The following is a 23656-nucleotide window of genomic DNA, read 5'->3' as shown; positions in this document are numbered from 1 at the left end:
CAGGCCTTTCCTGCAGCTTCTTTCAGTTCTTGTTCCTGGGGGGTTCTCCCTTCAGTCTCCACTTCAGGAGGTAAAATACATGCTCTATTGAGTTAAGGCGATTGACTTGGCCAGTCTAAGACTTTCGACTTTTCCCCCTTGATAAAGTCCTTTGTTGTGTGTTTTGGGTCATTGTCTTTTTGCATGATGAAGCTTCACCCGATTAGTTTCAATGCATTTTTCTGTAAATTGCCAGACAAAATGGTTTTGTAGACTTCAGAATTAATTCTGCTGCTACCATCATGAGTTACATCATCAATAAAGACTAGTGAGCCCGTTCCAGAAGCAGCCATGCAAGCCCAGGCCAGGACATTACCTCCACCATGCTTCACAGAGGAGCTTGTGTGTTTTGGATCATAAGCAGATCCTTTCTTTGTCTGTACTTTGGCCTTTCCATCACTTTGGAAGAGGTTCATCTTGGTCATATCAGTCCATAAAACTTTGCTCCAAAACTTTTGTGGCTCATCTCTGTACATTTTTGCAAAATCCAATCTGGCCTTCCTACTCTTTTTGCTGATGAGTGGTTAGCATCTTGTGGTGTGGTCTATATATTTATTCTCTCTATATCTTCCTCGAACAGCGGATTGTAATACCTTCACCACTGCCCTGTGGCGGTTGGCAATGATGTCATTGACTGTTGTCTTTGGGTGTTTCTTCATAGCTCTCACAATGTTTCTGTCATCAACTGCTGTTGATATCCTTGATCGACCTGTTCAATGTCTGTTACTCAGTACATTATTAGCTTCTCTTTTTCAGGACATTCCAAACTGTTGTATTGGCTATGCAGAATGTTTGTGCAATAGCCCTGATCCTTTTTCCCTCTTCTCTCATCTTCAAAATGGTTTGCTTTTCTCCCATAGACAGCTCTCTGATCTTCATGTTTGCTTAACAGCAAATGCAGTTTTCACAGGTGAAACCCAAAGCCAAAAACAAGCACTGTTTAAGCAATCAATCTAAAAGGAAACACCTGAGCAACTAGAAACACCCGTCAATCACATGTTCCAATACTTTTGCTCACTTGAAAAGCGGGTGTCTTCAGTATACAAGAAAAACAAAGGAATTGACCTTGCCGTTCCAATACATTTGGAGGGGACTGTAATTCTGTCAAGCGAGGGACTCCGATTGCTCTTGTGAACCAGAATGATAGTCAATTAAAAGCAACCTGAAGTGTGCTGTGCGCTGCTGCCAGACACCATGAGACACCATCTAGCCATCCATCCATTTACTATACCGCTTATCCTCACTCGGGTTGCAGGCATGCTGTTATAAATACATTTTATTAGTAGTAGCAGTCGTAGTATTGTGGCGGCGACTGGTTCGCACATCAGCCTCACAGTTCTGAGGACCAGGGTTAAAATCCCGGCCCCGCATGTGTGGTGTTTGCATGTTCTCCCTGTGCCTATGTTTTCTCCGGGTACTCTGGTTTCTTCCCACATCCCCAAAACATGAGTGGTAGGTTGATTGAATTGCCCGTAGGTGTGAATGTAAGTGCGAATGGTTCTGTTTATATGCACCCTGCGATTGGCTGGCGACCAGTTCAGGGTGTACTCCGCCTCTCGCCCGAAGATAGCTGGAATAGGCTCCACCACACCCGTGACCCTAGTGAGGATAAGCAGTACAGAAAATGGATGCATGGATATTAGTATTGTCTTTCACAGGTCATTCTTGGGAAGACAACAGACAACTGGTTTGGGGGAGGGGTCTCACGATTATGTGTGGCAATATCATTATGCATGTGGTCAAGGGCGGTTTCTGATATGGGCAGCCGTTGCCCATTGGCCAGAGGTATGCTACTGACGGTCAGCACACAGGGCAGATACACTTCAATGTTTTATGTAAGTAAACAAACAAAATCTTCGCTAGACCCCCATTCCCCCCACCCCCGTTGACAACTGGCAAATACCCCCTCACCTTCGTTGACAACTGGCAAAGGGTCGCATTTGCTGGCCGTCGTACAGGACACCATTCTGTCCAGGACCGCCTCTGCATGTAGTGCATTGTTGGTGCAGTACACCACACACAGAGACCAGTATGCATTGCACACATTTGAATATTTTTCTTCCTCATGTGGGGTTGCTCAGATTTGACTATTTGGTTACAATGTTAACCAATTTGGACAGTCCCGGAACAGAATGCAGTCAAATTTGGAAACCATTTTCAAAGACTTGTATGATCGTGTGACATCACAAAAGATTAAGATAATGTGATAGTGTTATGTTTGATGGACTTGTTCAAGAAATGTTTGTCGGTTCTTGCTATTCATAAAAATCTACTCATCCACAGTGCCGTGAAGTTATTGGCCCCCTTCTCAAATTCTTATATTTTTGCAGTTTCCCCCACTTTGTTTAAGATCATAAAAAAACGTAAAGACAACTATAACCCAAGTTAGTTTTTAAATGGTGATTTCATTTATTAAGGAAAAAAAAATCAGTTACCTGGCCCTGTGTGGAAAAAGTAATTATCCCCCTTGTGAATCTGTAATTAATTGTGGCTAATCACAATTTGTGGTTAATTTTCACTGATCACACTCAAGCCCGATTACCATCCATGGAAGAATTCCAAGGCAAAAAAACACTGCTGACCAAAAAGAACAAAGGCTCGTCTTAGCTTTACAAAAAAAAACATTTGATTTGCTTTGGGACTGACTTTTGGGAGAATATTATGGACTGATGACATGAAAGTTGAGGTTTTTGGAGGGTGTGTATCTCATTACATCTGGTGTAAATGTCACACAGCATTTCAGAAAAAGAATATCATACCAACAGTCAAACATGGTGGTGGTAGTGTGATGGTCTTAGGCTGCTTTCTCCTTCAGGACCTGGAGTACTTGCACTGATTGATAGAACCATGAATTCTCCACTTTATCAGAAGATATTGAAGGAAAATGTACTTTGGTTCTGCACCAGGATAACGATCCAAAACACACTTCAACTTCTCAATGGGTTAAAAAAAACAAAGGTTTTGGAATGGCCTAGTCAAAGTCCAGACTTGAATCAGATTAAAATGCAGTGGCATGACCATAAAAAGCCAGTTCATGCTCGAAAAACCCCCCATTATTGCTGAATTCAAACAATTCTGCAAGGAAGAGTGGGCCAAAATATCTCCACAGAGATGTGAAAGACTCTTTGCCAGTTATAAAAAACGCTTGATTTCAGTTGTTGCTCCATTTTAAGTTCACTTGAGTTGTATTTGTCTGATATTTACATTTGTTTGATGATCTTAAACAAAGTGCGGAAACTATGCAAAAATTTGAGAAGGTGGTCAATACTTTTTTCATGGCAGTGTATCTAGGACCCCCAATCGACATTGTTGAATTTCATTTTAAATTAAATCAAGCTAGTTTGGCCACAATTATTGTGGGAAAGATTCACAGCACTTTATTCATGAATGCGCAAGTGGAAAATAAACTTGTGGAAAAGAAACATGAATTAAAGAAACATGATATAGATATATATTTTAACAATGTGATAGTTACCATCCAGTCACCAGTTATGTGCGTGTGTCTAGGGGAGGGGCGCAGATAATAGGTTACGCTAAAAACAGCAAGTAGACTGCAGTCATGGCTAATAAGCACAAACTGCAAAAATACTGTCATCAAGACAATCTGTTAAAAAGAGAGCAGCTCTGCAAAAGAAATAAAATGACCAATTTAACATAATTATTTATTCATATCTTATTTTGCAAAAGAAAAAAATACTTTTAGTTAAAAAATAAAGTTAACATATAAGAAAAGACCAGCCACCAAAGCAACATCTATCATGAAGCATACGGATGTCTACTTTAGACATAGCAAATATTCAAGAGGTGATGTTTGGCGACATCTGGCCAAACATGTCGAAAAGACTGTACAAATTTACAACTTTTTGGAAAAACTACTTGGGTAAAAAAGAAAAAAAAAAAGTTGGATTATCTGGTCATGTTTACAAATCCAGTGGCTAGATAGACACTAATGCCTTTTGTTTGGTGTAAGCCAAAATACTTCTCCTAGTTTGCTAAAACCTCACGGTGTACTCTGAACCTTCCACACTGTCCAGTGCCCTCAAGTCAATTGAAATGTCATTGGATGGCTTGTTTGGAGTTACTTCGTGTGTTCCTTGGGTCTAGGTGAGGCAGATTTGTTGGTGTGGGGCTGCAGGTCTGAAAAAATTGTCCAACGTCATGCAAGTAGTCAGACCTGCTGCTTACCCAGCTGTGCACCATCGCCACCCCGCCTGGCAGACGAGGGAACGAATTTGGGAATAATGATGGGCAGTGCATCCCTTGCTTTGGCCACCTCTGTGGGCCCGAAGCCATTCTCCAGATGCACCCCTTCATCCTCATCATCGTCGTCGTCATCATCATCATCATCCTCGTCGTCGTCCTCAAACACGTCTTGTAGGCCCGATGTGACCTTGACGCCCTCCTTGAGTAATGTTCTTCCCTCAGATCCTGAAGGTTGACGCAGCACTCGAGATGACTCCCGCTGGACTTCCTCTTCGCTGTCGGAGTCAATGGCGATGGGCTCGGAAGGGTCTACGGGTGTTTTCTGAAGTGGGGTGCTGTTGATTGTCTCGGTTGGGTCTCTGGTAGTGTTCAGGTTGGGTTTAAAACCCTTGAAGATCCTGATGCCGCTATTTGCAGCGATGGATTCCTTGCGCCTCTGGCGAGCTTGTTCTGACAGGCCTAAGCATGCTCTAGAAGTGCGCCTTCGGCCCGGTTGGCTCTGGCACGCGCCACCATCCCTGTCCAACGCCAGGCCATGGCTCACTTTGCAGACCTCATGCATACTAAATCCAAGTAGGACGCTGGGGTTGTGGCTTTCACATTCCTGTGTGCATTTCCTGCGTGTGTTGACAAAGTGGCTGGAGATGTCGGACTTCCACAGCCACAGACCGGCCGCCAGCTTCTCCACTTCTCGCTGCGTGGCATATGGTGCTCGATTGAAGTAGTGAGTGAGAAACGCCTTCCTAGATTCATACGACTCATTTTCAAGTCCTTTGGGGTCTAGCACAAGGGCAACAGGCTCATCTGGGTTTTCTTCAAATGGACCATTTATATCTCTCGGGTGTGCTCTCTCCCCAGGAGGTCCCCGCCTCTTCCTCTTTGGCGCACTAGTATCGGCGCTATCTAAGGCGGTCCGTTTCATGGGGCCCCCCTGCCCCTGACTGATTCGGGAGGTGTGAGCAGATTTATCCTGGCCGTTGTGGGACTTGCCTACGCCTCGACAGTGCACCAAGTGTAGGGTGATGGTGGAGGCGGTCATGTTACTGGTGTACACACCCAGACAGTGAATACACTTGTAAGTCAGTTTCTTCTCTACCGGGTGGACTGTCTGAATAACTTGGTGCTTGTCTCTCAAGTGGTGGGCGAGCGAGTCCGAGATTGGACCCTTGAGGATAGAAAAACAAAGCGGACACAGAGTCTTCCCCACGTCCCTTTTGTATGGTACAGACGTTTGTGGGACATTCTTGACAGGCGCACTCTCAGGTGCCGTCGAGAGTGGTTTAGGCGGGTGCTGAGACAATAACCTCTTGGCCGACAGCAGCGTGGCGGACAGGGAGGGCGACACGGGGGTGTTGTTTTGGGAATGAAAGGCCACAGACTCCTCTGGGGCATCTTTCATGTTGTAGGTAGTCACAATCAACTGAATGTTCTTTGGGTTGCCCTGCTGCAGGGTGAGGTCGAAAGTCAGGGGGGAGTCAGTGCGAGGCCCCACTGGCTCGTCAGGGTGAGACAGACGCATGTGAGCCACCATCTTCTCTACGTCATTGAAGGTGGCGCGGCAGTGTGGGCACGACAGGCCGTGTATGAGCATGTGGTTTAACAAGGTGTCGCTGGGAAGATAGCGGTTGCAGTAGAGACACTTGCTGGTGAAGTTGTGAATCTTCATTATGTAGTTGGCCACGGCGGGCACCTTCTCGGCTTTATGTTCTTTCTCAAAGTGAGAACTGTAGACGTTTTCTGGGAAGAGCTCGTTGCAAATGGTGCAGATTTTCCACTTCTGGGTGTAGGACGTGTTCAGGACCGAGGAGCCGCTTTTCTTGGATGTGACTGATGCAAAGGTGGTGGCTGCCGCCTGGACCCGAGAGCCGAGGGGGTTTGACTTGAGGCAGGATGCAGCGCTGACCACCACCGGGCTCCGCAGGCTGCCTCCAGTAAAGTGATGTTTTGCTGAGTGCAGCTGTGGAGTAACCTGGGCGTTCCCTGATAGGGTGCCCTTCATCTGTTGGCCTGCAAAAGAGAAGGGCTGGTTGGTCCCTGACTTTAAACCCGGTGACTCATGTTTAATCCCAGGGAGGAGAGTCTGAGAAGCGAAGCTTGGCTTTGATGTGGTGGCAACTCGAGCCATCTGCTGCGAAACCGAAGGCCTGGTGGTGGCCATGACCACCCCTTTCGGACCCATCCCGATGATGGTCTTGTCGCCATGAGTTTTCGGGGGCATCAGTAGGATGGGTTTAGGCCGGGGGACAATTACGCTGGTGTGGCCAATCATGGCAGTCACTTGGTAGCCAATCCTCTCGTGGTCCTCGATGACATGTTGAACAAGTGCCTCATAGGTCCTTGGGACAAACAGACACTTCTTGCAATGGATCTGATGACTTGTGGTGCTGTTTGCATTGTTGCCCTCCCGCTTTGCGATGGGACCACCATTTGGAGTGTTTGTCTTCTCTCCTGGTTTTGCAATGTAAGGCTGAGCCACCTGCTGGAAGTGTTCCCTGTAGATGTGCTTCCGCACTACATTGTACAAAGGGTCCCGGTAGGTGCACTTCTTACAGTAGTACACGGCCTGTTCGACGCTGTCCCCCGGCCTCTTTAGGAGACTGTCCTTCATCATGAGACCACTGGCACCACCCACCATGGCAACAGGACCCTGGCGCACGGTGTTGCTGGGCATGTGGAAAAGTCTGATGTGCGTCTCCAGGCTCTTTTTGTTCCCGTTGTACGTGCAGTAGGGGCAGTTAAGCAGGATGTTGTTCTCAAAGTCTTCGCTGTGGACATTGCGGAAGTGGCTCTTGTATGCTGAGAAGTATTTGGATGAGAAGAGACAGCCGGAGCAGCAGAAAGGTTTGGATCTGTAGTCCTGAGAGACATTCGGAGAGGATCACAGTTTATTTTACAAATAATATTAAATATTTTTATTTTTTGGTGACAACCACCAAATATCTACTCACTTGGACTTTGGTATGCGATGGCTCCCACATGCACACATCTTCCCAAGAAGTGTGCTTTATATACACCTCTGGAGGTGTATAAGCTTTAAAGTCCTGCACAAAGCAACAAGACATTTTATGATTCATTTTTAATTCTGTTCAAGACCAAATGTCAAGCTTTCCTGTTTGCTTGCTTTTTAGAAGATGTCATGATAGTCAGTGATTGATGACAACCGCTTTTAAGTTCACAGCCATCTATCACTGTACATATGTTGTACCTCTATGTAGTTATTTTTAAAAGACGTGACTAGGGATGTACATTTGATTAAATTTTACTTTAGCAGGAGTCAACATTAAGCCTTTTTGAGTAGAGCCAACTTGTGGTGGCCCCTGTCAGAACGTGTACTGGCCATGTATATACATGATATAATATGTTTAGTGTTTTAGTTCATATTTACCGTCTTTATGCTGTATTATTTAAACGACTTTAAGAAATTATTAGTAAACCCCCTAAAATATTCTTAAGCGCCCCTAAATGATTTGGTTGTTTAAAAAAAGATATTTTACAAAAACGAACAGTAAGACCTTTCGAGATTGGTTCCCCCCAAAAAAAGAAAAAAACATACAGAAAAATGAATAAAAACTAAACCTTTGGGGGGGGAAAAAAAAGAAAAAAAAAATCCACAGGTGAATCCGCGGGTGCCATACCGCAAGTATCCGGAGGTCCACTTTAATTGTAAAGCTACTTTGTAGTATCATGGGACTTTCTGCTGTTAGCTAGGGGGCCGGAGCTAAATAATTGTTTCTACCAGCAGTGATGAAGACTTTCTTGAAAAACTTTTATGTCCATCTTTCGTCTTTTCCTCACACTCCATTTAATCAGCCCTGTATTGTGAAGTTCCTGGCTTTTTACATTATGTAGCAACATAATCATTCATTGGAAAGCTTCTGGCTGATTACGTAAAGATGGAGATTATATTTTTATATTATATTACATTATATATATATATATAGATTATGGCGTGAACATTATGCATGAATTCACATAATGTAACAGGTGCTGAGCTCATTCACTTATAGTTTTAATCGATGGATTATAATAATAATAATAATAATAATAACCCCTCGACCCATATTAAACTGTAGGAATCAGGACGGGTAAGTACGAAGAGTAACAAGGGAACGACAGCCACTGGAAAATTGAATCACATAATAAAGCTATTTGTGATGCACTCCAGGAATCATAAGTAACTCAATATGGATATAAAATATGCAACATTTCAGTCAATGTGTATTGTATGAAACTTCTTGAACTTTAAATTTTATTCGGGAGAATAATGATTATAAAGTGGAGGGAGCCAAGAGATAAATATAAGCCAAATTAACTTTTCAAGACTGCATTAATATTACTTTATTTAATTTAAATGTAACTGAGTAATATTTTTCTCCCACCATTTTAGTCACATAAGCACCCAAAATATAATTTCTGTGATTTCAAAAGTATCTGGGAGCAAACAGTTGTGTTGAGACAAAGTCATGTCATTAGCCTCTATATTGATCAGTTATTAATTGTGTTTCAATGTATCTTGAAGGGGAAGAATTCACAGTCTTTAACTAATGTCAATTGAAAAAGACAGTTCAGCATCTGAGTCACAACAGAGTGCTTGACCAACAACCCCAATTCCAATAAAGCGTTGTGTTAAACAAATAAAAACAGAATACAATGATTGGCGAATCATGTTCGACCTATATTTGTATTAGTTTAATTTTAATACATTGCAAAGATATTGAATGTTCAAACTGATAAACTTTATTGTTTTTAGCAAAATCATTAACTTAGAATTTTATGGCTGCAACACGTTCCAAAAAAGTTGGGACAGGGTCACGTTTACCACTGTGTTACATCACCTTTTCTTTTAACAACATTCAATAAACGTTTGGGAACTGAGGACACTAATTGTTGAAGCTTTGGAGGTGTAATTCTTTCCCATTCTTGCTTGATGTACAGCTTCAGCTGTTCAACAGTCCGGGGTCTTCGTTGTCGTATTTTACGCTTCATAATACGCCACACAGTTTCAATGGGAGACAGGTCTGGACTGAAGGCAGGCCAGTCTAGTACCCGCAGTCTTTACTACGAAGCCACGCTGTTGTAACACGTGCAGAATGTGGTTTGGCATTGCCTTGCTGAAATAAGCAGGGGCGTCCATGAAAAAGATGTTGCTTGGATGGCAGCATATGTTTCTCCAAAACCTGTATGCACCTTTCAACATTAATGGTGCCTTCACAGATGTGTAAGTTATCCATGCCATTGCCATCACAGATGCTGGCTTTTGAACTTTGCATCCATAACACTCCGGATGGTTCTTTACCTCTTTGGCTCGGAGGACACGACGTCCACAATTTCCAAAAACTATTTGAAATGTGGACTCGTTGGACCACAGAACACTTTTCCACTTCTCATCAGTCCAGATGAGCTCGGGCCCAGAGAAGCCGGCGGCGTTTCTGGGTGTTGTTGATAAATGGCTTTTGCTTTTCATAGTAGAGTTTCAAGTTGCACTTACGGATGTTGCGCCGAACTGTATTTACTGACATTGGTTTTCTGAAGTGTTGCTGAGCCCATGTGGTGATATCCTTTACAGATTGATGTCGGTTTTTGATGCAGTGCCGCCTGAGGGATCGAAGGTCACGGGCATTCAATGTTGGTTTTCGGCCTTGCCGCTTACATGCAGTGATATCTCCAGATTCTCTGAACCTTTTAATGATATTATGGACCGGAGATGATGAAATCCCTAAATTCCTTGCAAATGTACGTTGAGGATCATTGTCCTTAAACTGTTCGACTATTTTATCACGCCTTGTTCACAAAGAGGTGAACCTCGCCCCATCTTTTCTTGTGAATGACTGAGCAATTCAGGGAAGCTCCTTTTATACCCAATCATAGCACCCACCTGTTCCCAATTAGCCTGTTCACCTGTGGGATGTTCCAAACTCGTCTTTGATAAGCATTCCTCAAGTTTCTCAGTCTTTTTTGCCACCTGTCCCAGCTTTTTTGGAACATCTTACAGTCATAAAATTCGAAGTTAATGATTATTTGCTAAAAACAATAAAGTTCATCAGTTTGAACATTAAATATCATGTCTTTGTAGCGTATTCAATTAAATATAGGTTGAACATGATTTGCAAATCATTGTATTCTGTTTTTATTTATGTTTAACACGTCACAACTTCATTGGAATTGGGTTTGTATTTGTGTGTGGGGAAAAAAGTCCATAAATATAACACACTCAAATAAAATATCAGAAAGTTTGGTGGTAACTGAGTGTGCCTTCTGATACTGCGTAATGACCGTTGTGCATCCTAGTTCTTTGCACATCGTTCGTAACCTCGAGATTCCAGTGTCAGTACTGTCCTAAAGCAAAAACACCTTGCATAAAGATCAGGAGAGGGTTAGTGAGTGTTATAGCATAATAGTTAAGCTGATTTAAAGACAGTTTAGTGACCCAGCAGTGTTAATGTGTGCAGTCTAAAACTGGGCTAGGTCCCCTATTGCTGAACGTCCGTTACCTGCAGAGAGCATAATGGACAAGCTACTTAAATCCTTAATGATCCTCACTATTTAGCCAACATGGGCCTGAATGAAAACAACTTCTAAATATTAATATAGTAAAAATAATGCTCACAAGGCTATGGCAGCATAACACCAAATTTATGTTTTTTCTTCAGTTTTTCCAGTATTCAACATAAATCCACAGAGGAGGTAAATTAAAAAAAATAGAAAACTCAAATGTCCACACGCTCACCTCTAAGTGATCTCTGCAGTACTCCAAGCCAATGTCTCCCAGGGCCTTCTTGACATTTTTCCGAGCTTTGCGCAGACTGCCCAGGTTGTTGACAGGGAGCTGGAACATTCTGGTGGCCTTGATCAGAAAGACACAAACATTGTTGGTTTCCATTTTATAAGAAAAACAACAACAACAACTTTAAAATCTGGTCTCGCCAAAACCATCCATTTATTGTTTTTCTGTGCCTAGCGAGTGAGCTGACTTTGGGCGAGATGCAGGGTACACCATTGACTGGTTGCCAGCCAATCACACACAGTATCGCAGAAACGTGAAAAGTGACCGCCATCTTTGTAAAATCTTCTAAAAAAAACAGAATGAGCACTTCAAAGGCAGGTAGACAGTATAACTGTTGCCGATGGTATAGATTTGGATCCAACTGACAAATCGCTTGTTGATAATGTCATCATATTCCCCTCAGTATAAAAATGTCTCAAGCATGTCTGGCCATGAAGCTGGAGGGGCAGTCAGCACCACTTTGTTTTTGTTTAACCAGCTCCGAGTTGGTTATAAGAACGGCGCGTCCATGTCCATTCTCCCTACTTTGTCTGGCTGCTCGGGAATTCTTGGTGCGACGCTATCTTGCGTCGCACCAGCTTGCTATGAGCTGCGGCTACAAAGCTAGTGTGGCTAAACACTGCCCTTCCACTCTGCAGAACCGAACATGCGCGAGTGAAGAAGTTGGAGGAAGAAGAAAAGAGAGAAAAAATAAAAAATAAAAAAGCGAGCCAAGGGAACGGGTGTTCATGCTGGCATGGCTACTTTACAGTGCACAGTTGCTGGCTGCGACTGTGTGTAGGAGTGGATGGGTGACAGTGCCGGGAAAGAGGAGAAGTTGGAAGGGGAGGAAAAAAAGCCATCAGAGGGACCGGCAAACACCAGAATAAGTGCTAATTTGGTACAGTACTGTACGCTTTTCAGCAACCGTGTACGTTACCGCAGATGTCAGCCAGGAGAAGCCTGTAAGGTCTTAAGTAATTTCATATACATTGTATTAAATACTTACAGTATATGAGCAATCTTAATTGTGTGTTCAGTTTTTGTTTTGCACCATAGTACAGAATTAAAATTTTGAGATATGAGATCTGACTGTGTAACCATGAAATAAATGTTTAATTGTTTCAGCAATAGTATTACATATATCCTAGTTTTACATGTACACAACAAATTGATGGATAAGTAGTTTTAAAAGCAGAAGTCAAGGATCATAGTTTGTTCAACTATTATTTAAGTTACAGTAAAAAGGAGTTGGGTAAACTGCTAAAAATGCTTGCGATATCTGTATGACGATTTGAAAATTGAGCAAGAATCATGGATGTTGAGGCAAATTATTTGCTTTTGCGGGCCACATAAAATGATTTGGCGGGCCGGATGTGGTCCCCGGGCCTTGTGTTTGCCTGTGCCTTAGCCTGACGGTGGCAATAGTGTGCCAAAGGTAGAGTTGATTGGTGATGTCAAAAAGAGGTAGACAGTCAGCATACTAAAGGTGACGCTAAACTCCAGCAGTTCCAGCAAAGAGTATTGTTGGATGTTCTATTTATGTGTGTTATTACTGCCGTGTTTGTGTTAAAGTGACAGTTGGATGGTTATAGTGACAGCAACAGCAATGCTAATTTCCAGTAACCCATCTAAGGAGTTTCCCATTGAATTTTAGCATTAAACTAGAGGAATTATATTGGCCTGTGTTGAAAGTACTCCGAATGAACATTTATGACAAATAAACAGCTTGAAGAAAGAAGATTTTGCGTCTTATTTGGAGAACTCTCAGTGATCTGTTAAAGGAAACATTGCACGATCAGGGAGGAAGGAATACCTGAAAATATGATCGAAAATCAACTGGTTTTATTACAGTTTCAACCCTTTGATTTAAGAGAATGACACCCAAAAATTCCTAGAGCAATACAATAATAAAACCACCTAGGCACATTGTTGTGTTCCGATGACAAGGATGATTTTGTGTTTCAAACAATGTAGCAATCCGTATTCTGCTTCATGTACTGTCAACACTGCGTAACTAACAACCAATGAAAACTTTATTACATTATTTTTGAATGGCACAAGGCCACCGGAGGTGTCGTACCTCCGCTTACAGAGCTACAATACTAGACTAAACATTGTTTTCTTTTTAAAATTTTGATTATTAAACCTGTAGTTAACCATGATAAAATGGTGTGAAATATGGTCAAGATGAGCCATTCATTCTTACTTGTCGAATGACGTTTGTCTTAAAACGCCAGAGATTCCACACATTACTCTGAACAAAAAAAAAAAAAACTGTGTGCTAACTGTTCTTATAGTGGGTGTGGTGTATTCAAGATGATGAACACAGCACACCATTCGCATAATGATGTCCTATTACCAAGACTAACCCGTGAGGGGAAGCACAGTGCCACAGAGCATCCAGAGGGATGGAAAATACAAAAATAGTAGTAGTCGAAGAAACAAAAGCAGCTCGATTAGATTATCTGGTGAAGGATAATCGGTCAGAAAAAATATTTTAGACATCTCTGACTATCGGGCCTTTGCTTACTTACACGAAAAAGTATGCTGAAATTGGCTCGATTGTCGATATGTTCCAAATGGTCCATTCATCCAGGTGAGATGGTTTAGAGACAGCGAACTCCTTGCACTGAGGCTTTTTGGAGTCAGTGACTTTGTTTCTAACAGCTGCCTGGGTTACTGCCGTAAAAAAAAAAATTTCCATCTTACATTAATCAAGTGTCCTCCTTTTGTCTTTTTACCAACAATGGGCACACAAGCCTCACTCGACACCATTTAAGCATTTCACTCATACTTTTTGTATTTCATGACTGATACCAATAAAACTTGTTTACTCACAGCCTATCAAACCAAAGACAGACATACTTTACAGACAACTGTTTTTAATGAAACACAGTTTTAAAAAAAAATAACAAAAATTTGTCTTTCCCTTTAAGACAAAATAATTGCCGGACACTGTAGTGCTAGTTCATGTGGGCATCCACTGACTCTCTAACGTGTAAAGCGCATCCTCGTAAACATGCTCCATTTGCAAAGTGTCTTGAAATCAAGTTTGCTGTAATCCCGCTCCATCAAACCATCCATTTTCCTATACTTGTCCTCCTAAGCATCATACTTGAATACGCCGTTAACTAAGTGAAGTAATAAAAACTTGAGTGCCACACAGGAGAACTCATACCTCTAAATTTAATCAAAATATTAGACCCGTAAAAATCTTGATGTGAGTTATATGAGACTTTTACCTGAATCCATCCATCCATGTTCTACCACATATGTTTGATGCTCAGGATCACAGGTGACCCGAAGCCTAGCCCAGCTGACTTTTAGCGACGTGTGGAGTACAACCTGGACTGGTCAACAGTCAATCACGGCACACATTTTTACCTGAATCCATCCATTCAACACCAACAATTCACAACCAACAACAACCACCAACACTCACACCTATGGAGAATTTAGAATCTTCAATGAGCCTAACATGCATGTTTTTGGTATGTAGGAGGAAGTCGGAGTACCTGGAAAAAATTTGTGCAAGCACGGGGAGAACATGCAAACTGCACACAGGAAGGTACAAGCCCAGATTCAAACCCCCAACATCAGAATTGTGAGGCAAATGTACTAAGTACTTGTTAACCATGATTCCTATGCTAGTCAAAAATAGAAAAAATCTTGTAAAATGCCTGGCCTTTAAATAAAAATCTCCAGATGTTATCACAAAAAACAAGTTTTGCTTTTTGTTTTGTTTTTCCTTCTATGATTTGCTTTATTCCTCCTGCTACCAAACAAGCTTTGATATCAGCAGGTTGAAGCTTTTGCCAGCAAGCTTTCCTCCTAGCAATTAAGGCCTGGTACACACAAAGATTTTTCCACTTTTACAAGATTTTTTTTTATTTGCTTCAGACCCCAAACATAAAGATAAAGATAAAAAAAAGAATCGGGCATTCATCAGTTTTGGTCATCGTATGTGTGTGTGGTGTGCTCTGACAATCTCAACACAGCAGACCACACACATAAAGATTCTGTTGTACCGTCAATCTCAACGTCTCACGTGATCTCACAAAACCGAAGAGGAAGAAGAAACTCTTCCGGCTTTGCGCCGATGTTTCCCGAACGTAAAATTACGTTGTCCTAAAAAAAAAAAACGACTTGCTTTAGAAAATACTTCTTGCCGTCTGGGGAACCCACTTTTATAAAAAAAAAAGAAACCAACATTGAGCAAGACATGGTTATTTTTATTTGCAGTCGTTTTCTTTTGAGTCAGGGTTCTTCTTGATTGGATCTATTCCGTTCCACGTCACAAATCACAGTGTCATAACTCAGGAGACGTCGGCTCTCCCCCACACATGAAAACTTTTCGTCATAAATACTGAACATGTTCATTATTTAAGATTGTCAGCCCCGACCTGCTTCTGACCCTAAAATTGTGACTAATCCACTTTTAACACACATGAGACTTAAGGAAAATCTTATAGGATATTCTCATAAAACTTAAGATCACGTCACTGATGGTGTAGTGGTACATTCGCCTGACTTTGGTGTGGGCAGCGTGGGTTCAGTTTCCACTCAGTGACGGTGTGAATTTGAGTGCGAATGGTTGTGCATGTCTATATGTGCCCTCCGACTGACTGGTGACTAGTGCTGGGTGTAGCCCACCTTCCGCCCAAAGTCAGTTGGGATAGGCTCCAGCGCTCAGCGACTGAACATGGTAAGCTGTATTGAAAATGGATGGATGGACTTAAGATTGTCTGGCCTTTGACGGGCTTGGTCAGGAAAACAGGCCAATTGCCTTTATGTGTGTACCGGGCCTAACTTACATCCACTTCAACAGAAATATTTTTTTCTTTAGACATTATGTGAAAATAAATGCTTCCTCTTGAAACCATGTCCCCTGAGTGAAAACGCACAACCCTTAATAAAGGTTCAGCAACTTAACATTAGAGAGACATTTAACTGCATGGCTTGGCTGGTCTATATGTCTGTTTGTCAGAGTAATTCCACTTTCCTGCAGCTTTCTCACACTTTTTTTCTCAGGTAGCATTGTACAGGTGAGGTAAGGCGACCTTAGCAAATATTTGCAGCTTGGAAACACATGCCTCGGGTCAAAAGTTTCCAACACGTGGCTAAATCACTGCTTTTGCAACATATACATGGGAACCAAGTTCAGCGTGATTGAATCTGTGATTGTTGTCCACCAGGCTGCTTTCTTGTCAGACGGAAAACAATTGCTAGAGGGATCAGAAAATGTGACAACACTGACTGTGCTTTTGTAAACTAGCTCCTCTCTGTTTGCAACCATGTTGTTAGCGCAAGCAGTGCTTAATTGCTTAAATGCATTATTTCCCCAGCCCTATCTCATAGCCGAACTTAACTGAACAGCGTGTATGGTGATGCCAGTCTTACTGCTTTGAATGAGAGTCCTCTTGTGCTATGCAATGCATGCATGGCTAGTTAATTCTTTGATGCTCTCTGAACTGAGGTCTCGTCCCACATATCGTGGTTTAAACTGAGTTTTTTTTTTTTTTAATATAATGTTGGTAGAATTCACAATTTTACAACCTCGAGGGCCTACGACTTCCCTTTGTATCTGCTGGCCTCGTGCAAAACAGTGAACAAGACTGTCAATCACCCAGGTGTGTTTTCCATTTAGAGCCCACTTACTGTCCTATCTACTACCATTACACGTAGATGGCGCTAGTGAGGAGCTCCATTATATAATGCCTCGCTTTTCCTCTGCCCGCTCTCCCTCCCCTTTTCTCTCTGCCTCCCAATACCATCACAGAATGGCACCTCCTATTGAGTCAGCGGTAGCCTCTACAATATGTCTGCAGTGGAGAAAGAGAAGGAGTAATCAGAACAGGGAGGGAGAGAGGGTGTGGGAGAGGATGGGCTCTGGGGGGTGAGGAAGGGTGGGTTGCTGAGAGGATGAGGGAGGGAGCGAGCAACGGAAGCAGCGGGGGGATGGGATGGGGGAGGTTGGACATACTGGCTCAAAGGGAAAGGGAGGGGGAGGGAGGGGAGAGAGGGTGAGGGAGAGCAGAAGCAGAGGGAGAAAATTGAAACGGGTGAGAGAAAGGAGGGGGGGCGTTGCTGGGAGGAAGAACAGGAGAGAGGGGGAGACAGAGAAAGAGAGAGAAGCCAAGGCTGAGTGGGAGGAAAGGGAGGGAGTGAGAGACGAGGCTGGAAGAAAACCACCTCGATGGATACCCAACATGAGGGCCTGCAAAAAACCTTGATGGTTCACCACCGAACGTGAGATGACCCCGGCCATATAGTCAGCCCCCTCAAAGGGTATGTGGCATCATGTCATCTCTCCCCTTCAAAGTTTGGGATGATCAAATGAACCCTGGGTGACACCGGTGCGCATCTTTAATCATCAGGAAAAAGGGGGAAATTTAGCTGACAGGGTCCTTCACATTTTTCGTATCCAAAACACGAGGATTTAAGTGTCACCTGGAAACCAATGAACATGTGAAACCCCCCCCCCCCCCCCCAAAAAAGAAAAAAAAACACGGGATGAAAACGGTGACTGGTAAACAAATACAGACCAATTTCCTTCTTAACGTTTCTCCCGGAGTGGAATTTACACCTGGATCGAATTGTAACATACCCACTCCCACACACTCTTTCAACGAAAAAATAGGAAATGTGGTGCTGTTTGACAAAGAGTGCCCAAGCAGCGCTCGACTAGCCTAGCATGCTAAGCTAACCCACAACAAGGGGGTCGCAACTAGGAAACGAGAGCAAGGCTATTTTGTATTGCTAGTCCGATAATGGGCTCGCTTCCTGTGAATTTTGTTTAAACCACCAGTCCTTTTATCCTTATTTCACCCCCTCATTTTTTTTAAATTAGTTTGAGCTTTTCCTTCATCTTAGCTGGGTGACATTAGCAGCTAACCACAAACTATGTCATGGTGACAGACACGTTTACCTGCTCTTACATCCGCGCTTGGCGTTTAGAGAGGAGAGCGTCACCCCGGCGGCGACGGCCGAAGCGATGGACCGACACTTCCACTATTCCCCCCGCTCGTTCGGCGATATCCGTACAGGTGAGTTGATGTTCCGAAGTAGGAGAGCGTAGAGGCAGTCAGTCACTCCGCCGTTGGTCTCCCTCCTTCCTTTGCTCAGCAAACAGGAACACACACGCTCCGAGTCTCATGTGACGAATGAAAGCTTGGCGAGGGCGAACACATGTTGAAGAACCCAAAAAGGAAAGCTCTCATCCTGTCTCTAAAGCTCGGGAATGCGTGTATATGTTAATAGCGAGAAGCTCTTTTGCCCCATTCTTCTCCTGACAGACAATACACATCCAGCCGAGAAAGTGCCCCCATCCAAAATGGCGCAAAGAAAGGAGCGGAAGTGACGTAGTCATTTGATTAGCATACAGCGGTTGGATTGTCTCTCGAGCGCGGAGATTTAAGTCTTCATTTTGCACACGAGAACAATTGTTCCTCCTTGTTTTTGTCTTTTTTTTGCTCCCATAGTTTGACCGTGTGGGGCTTTTAAAAACAACAAGCGACCTGCAGTGCAGTTGCGCCATTTTGGCCAACAGCGGGCGTCCTCTTTGATGAGGGCTGCTTAGAATTGAGCATGCGCACACAGGCTACTATATCACCGCGCCTACCTCTATCTTTTAAAGCGCAAATCCAGAACTTTGTTTAAAATAATAAAGTATTTCACCCAAGCTACTACTAGAGGATATGACACAATGCTGCTATTCATTTACCACGCTGGCCCGGTTGGTGGCGCACTGCTAATGACGGCACGGAAATTACGCATGCCCTTCAAAACATTAGTAAAAATGTTGTCTATAAGGGGCATAACATGCATTGCTTACGTCATATTGAAGCGACGACTGTTCTTTTGTTGTAATGCAGAATTCGAGCTGGGGGGAGCCAAAAGTTACATACTATAGTTTAATACAAATAAATTGTACAATCAATCATTAATCTTGTATATCATTATATAGTATAAGTAAATATATAATAAATCAATATAGAATATTCAATAATAGTGTGTTTACCCTGTGGGCTCTATGATGACCATTTGTGTCCACATTTTTTTCTTAACAATTTAAGTTGTATTCATGTAAATGTAATGACTTTTCAAAGGTAGGGACTTTTGTCTGGTTTTGTGATTTCCAGCTTCACCTAATGAAAGATATCCAAATTGTAAATTTTCGCTCTTTCGTTGACATTTTTGAAGTTGTTTTACAACCTGCGCATTGAGCAAAGTGACATTTTTAAAAAGTAATAATAAAAAAAAAAGCTGATTGGATATTTTACACCAATGAAGAGGACCAAGTGGCGAACGAATGGTTAGCACATCCACCCCACAGTTCTGAGGGCATCAGTTCGAATCTGGGTTCTTGCCCTTTTGCATGGAGTTTTTCCAGGTACACCAGTTTACTCCCATATTCCCCAAACATGCATGTTAGCTTCACTGAAAAGTCATAATTGAACTTAGGTGTGAATGACTGCCCTGTCATGGGCTTGTGACCAGTCCGCAGGGTGTACGCCTTTCGTCCAAAGTCAGCTGGGATATAGGCTCCAGCACACCCACGACCCTAGTGAGGATAAGTGGTATAGAAGATGGATGGACTAGAACCAATGTCAGTTGAAATCTATGCAGTAAAAGAAGCAAAAATACTAAATCTTTAAAATTACAGACTATGTCTTTATGGGGGCCAAAAACAGCCACAAAGCTGAAAGGATAGTAAAATCGATCAAGGCCTGAAAGGGGACACGTTTGTATTTGTAATAAATGTATTTTAGTATTATATTTTATCTCTTGTAGTCTTTTTTCCGTTCAAGCTTATGTACCGCACTTTGTTACAGCTGTGGTTTTTAAAGTTGAGTTGAATAAGCAAGTCACTCACATCCGCCCTTCACGAAACAGCGAGGATTATTAACATTAACACCTTCACACAGGCGGCACGGTGGACGACTGGTTAGCACATCCGCCTCACAGTTCTGAGGACCGAGGTTTAAATCCCGGCCCAACCTGTGTGGAGTTTGCATGTTCTCCCTGTGCCTGCGTGGGTTTTCTCCGGGCACTCCGGTTTCCTCCCACATCCCAAAAACGTGCGTGGTAGGTTGATTGTAGACTCTAAATTGCCCATAGGTGTGTATGTGGGTGCGAATGGTTGTTTGTTTATATGTGCCCTGCGATTGTGTACCCCGCCTCTCACCCGAAGATGGCGGGGATAGGCTCCAGCACGCCTGCGACCCTAGTGAGGATAAGCGGTCAGAAAATGGCTGGATGGATGGACCTCCACACAGTCAGCCAATAACATGGCAGCTAGACTTGCTAAAGATACAGACACAAAAAACTACTTTGACACAGTGGTCGAAACCAAAGCCCAAAGGTAAGAGCAGCTGCAGTGTTAGTGGGGTGGATGAGGGGTACAATAGTGTATTTGTGTTTGCCAATGTCACGTGCCACACTGCTACATTAAGTCTGTTGTTTTAAACCTAAAAATGGTTTAAAGGCTGCTTCTCTCGCGGTTCTGTCAGCGAATGCGTTTCCTTTAGAAACCTTGTCTGTGCCTGATGTATGCGCAACACATTTACAAATTGCCACTTTTCGCGGATGTTGCACTGCCTGTAATAATTGTTTAAGTAATTCAGCATGAGTTACTGGCTTCCCTGTTGACGTAATCATTCCTCTGTTATCCCAATATTGCGCAAACACATGAACTGTGGAATAAGCATATTGGCTATCAGTATAGATTGTAACATCTTTATTTATCATTAGTTTGCATGCTTCGGTTAATGCTACTAATTCAGCAGCTTGGGCAGAGTAATGTGATGGTAGTGACTCAGCTTTTAGTATAATGGTATCAGTTACCACCGCGTATCCTGTTTTTGTCTTACCTAGTTCATCTTTTTTCGAAGAACCATCTACATATAGAACCTGTCCATTACTTAATGGTTGATCTTTCAAATCACATCTACATTTAGCAGTTTGTTCAGCCAATTCCTGACAATCATGCTGTGTGCCTTCATCAGGCAATGGTATTAGTGTTGCTGGATTTAAGGTTGTGCATCGCTCAACAGTCAAATGTGGTTGTGACAGCAAAATGGCCATGCAAGATAAATGCCTTGCAGGTGATAAAAATGCCATATTGGTTTGCAATAGTAGAGCAGACACTGTATGCGGCACTTTAAGAGTTAATGGATGAAATAACACTATTATGGAACTGCTTTCTATTGCCATTGAAGCTGCCACAACTGCTCTGACACAATGAGGTAATGCACATGTCACGTTGTCTAATTTAGTCGAAAAATAAGCTATTGGTCTTAGCTTATCACCGTATTGTTGTGTAAGTACGGAGGTCATGTAATAGTTTTTACAATCTACCATTTGAATGAATGGTTTATCATAATTTGGAAGGGCCAGTGCAGTGCTGGACACCAAATGTTGTTTAATGTCACAGAAGGCCTTTTCTGCCTCTGTATTCCATTGAATAGGTGATGTCATTTTAAGGTTTGTTTCATACATCAATTTTGACAATGGTGCAACAATTTCTGCATAGTTTGGAATCCATGCTCTACAATAATTTGTCAGACCTAAAAATGACATCATATGTTTCTTTGTCTGTGGTTTAGGGGCTTTTAAAACTATAGCTTTTCTGTCCTCTAATATAGTCCTTCCTCCTTCACTTAAATTATGGCCTAGATATTTGACTTGTTTTTTACACCATTGTAATTTATTTTTGTTAACTTTATGTCCCTCTCCTGCTAGATGATGCAATAAGGCCAATGAATCTTTGATGCATGTGTCTTTATCTAGAGATGCCAGCAGCACGTCATCCACATAAAGTAAAATTTGGCTCCCTCCTGGGGGAGTGAATTTAGACATGCTTGTTTTCATTATTTGTGAATAAATGGTTGGACTTTCACAGTAACCTTGTGGCAATCTAGTAAATGTGTATTTTTTCCCTTCAAATGTGAATGCAAACCAAAATTGACTTTTCTTTTCTACTGGTATAGAAAAGAAAGCATTACTTATGTCTACCACTGTAAACACTTTAGCGCTTGGTTTCAATGAATTTAACAATGTGTGTGGATCTGGTACGCATGCTGCTCTCTGAATTACTGCAGAATTTACTGCCTGTAAATCTTGCACCATTCGCCAACCAATTGAAGGTGGGGCCTTTTTTACTGGAAAAATGGGTGTGTTACATGGTGAATCTGGACAATCCACTATAACTCCTGCCTTAATTAGTGCTTCAATTACTGGTTTGATTCCTTCATGTGCATCTGGTTTTAACGGATATTGACGAATCCCTGGTCTATATTCTGTTTTGGGTTTAATTTGTACTGGTAAAGCCCCTTTAATAAGGCCTATATCAAATGGTCCCGTGGACCATAATTCTTTGGGGACTTTTTTTAATGTTTCTTCATCAATTTCAGTGAGAATCATTTGGTCTAATCAAACAGGTTGCATGTGTTTCCCTTCATCAACCTGTATTGTCCAAAACACCGCCTTTCTAATTAGACCAGTTGATGCACTGTATTCCAGTTTGTTTTCTATTTGCTGCCAATCATCTATCTCTTGTCCTTGTTTTACTAATGTTCCCATATGTTTCCATTGTGACTCATAATCTTTGCACAACGAAACATGTGGGACACTTGTATTTTTATACAGTTCCTTTAATTTGTCTGGTAAAATAATTCCTGCCGCGACTTTTGCTTCATTATCTGAGTATAGATAATCTACAGTAATCTCATTAGGTGTCGCATGTCGTAACTTGTTTTCATATTCTAGGTCTGGCCCTTGTGTGTTATTGTACCACAGAATTATATGCAGCTGATCACATTGTTTTTTATCTTCAAATTCTGTGATAAGCTGCAAGGCTGCAGACACTAGGGCCTTCCCCATGTTTAACGGTGGTTTGTTTGTGATATCGATTGTGTAATAGAATGTATTTTCTTTGTTTTCCAGTGTTAAATAGAGGTCCTCTCTCTTTAATTCATGTTTTCGTTTCACTACAATATTTCCATTTGATGATGGAATGAGTACAAGTCCTAATTGGAATAAGCCATCTCTTCCCAACAAATTCACAGGGCACTCCGGGACTTCGAAAATGGGCATTCTACAAGTTTTTCCCTGTGGGTCTCTAATCCACACAGGCTCAAGTTCCATGGCAAAAGTAATTTGTCCATTTGCAGATCTCACTAGTGCCTTATGTCCCGATAATCTGGAACCTGGAATCTTTTCCCGACATGCAGTCCTACATGCCCCTGTATCGCAAAGAAATGTCATTTGTTTACCATTTACTGATAAAGTTATTTCAGGTTTTTCAGTGTCCAAACTCAGAATGTCCTGTAAATTGAAATCCACCTCCTCATTCTCTGTAATGTTTACACAGGAGGATTTGTTGAGTTGGGAAGCAGGCTGGCTTAGTCATGCAGTAGTTTGTCCGTATTCTCTTTTATTTTTATTAGGGCAATCACGCGCAATGTGACCTTTGTTTCCACAGCACCAACAGATGTTCTTATCACAATAATTTCGATTTCTATCATTTCTTACTCTCCAACGGCCTCTGCCGCGTCCCCTAAAATTATCTCTTTCTCTGCCTTGATAGTATATTTCTGCTCTTTCGTCGAGGAAGGCATCAATTTTTTTTTTCTTCTTTTTCTCTAA

General features: G+C 42.3%; 1 protein-coding gene across 5 annotated transcripts; it reads right to left on the bottom strand.

Moving 5' to 3' along the window:
• Positions 1–3930: 3930 nt before the first annotated feature.
• adnpb (activity-dependent neuroprotector homeobox b) lies at positions 3931–18366 on the bottom strand. 5 transcript variants are annotated; one of them, XM_061789095.1, is made up of 5 exons: positions 17937–18366; positions 13543–13687; positions 10970–11086; positions 7191–7283; positions 3931–7099 (listed from the first exon to the last, which is right to left on the bottom strand). In XM_061789095.1, the coding sequence occupies exons 2-5, from the start codon at positions 13594–13596 to the stop codon at positions 4208–4210; spliced, it is 3156 nt and encodes a 1051-aa protein (XP_061645079.1). In that variant the 5' UTR covers positions 13597–13687; positions 17937–18366; the 3' UTR covers positions 3931–4207. The 5 variants fall into 5 exon arrangements, with proteins under 5 accessions (XP_061645079.1, XP_061645088.1, XP_061645109.1 ...); XM_061789104.1 differs by having other exon boundaries at positions 17947–18366; XM_061789125.1 differs by lacking the exon at positions 13543–13687 and having other exon boundaries at positions 17947–18366.
• Between the last annotated feature and the right edge of the window lie 5290 nt (positions 18367–23656).

This window comes from Phyllopteryx taeniolatus, chromosome 1, assembly GCF_024500385.1.
Source record: "Phyllopteryx taeniolatus isolate TA_2022b chromosome 1, UOR_Ptae_1.2, whole genome shotgun sequence".
Taxonomy (NCBI): Eukaryota; Metazoa; Chordata; class Actinopteri; order Syngnathiformes; family Syngnathidae; genus Phyllopteryx; species Phyllopteryx taeniolatus.
This window is presented reverse-complemented; position numbering and strand designations above follow the sequence as displayed.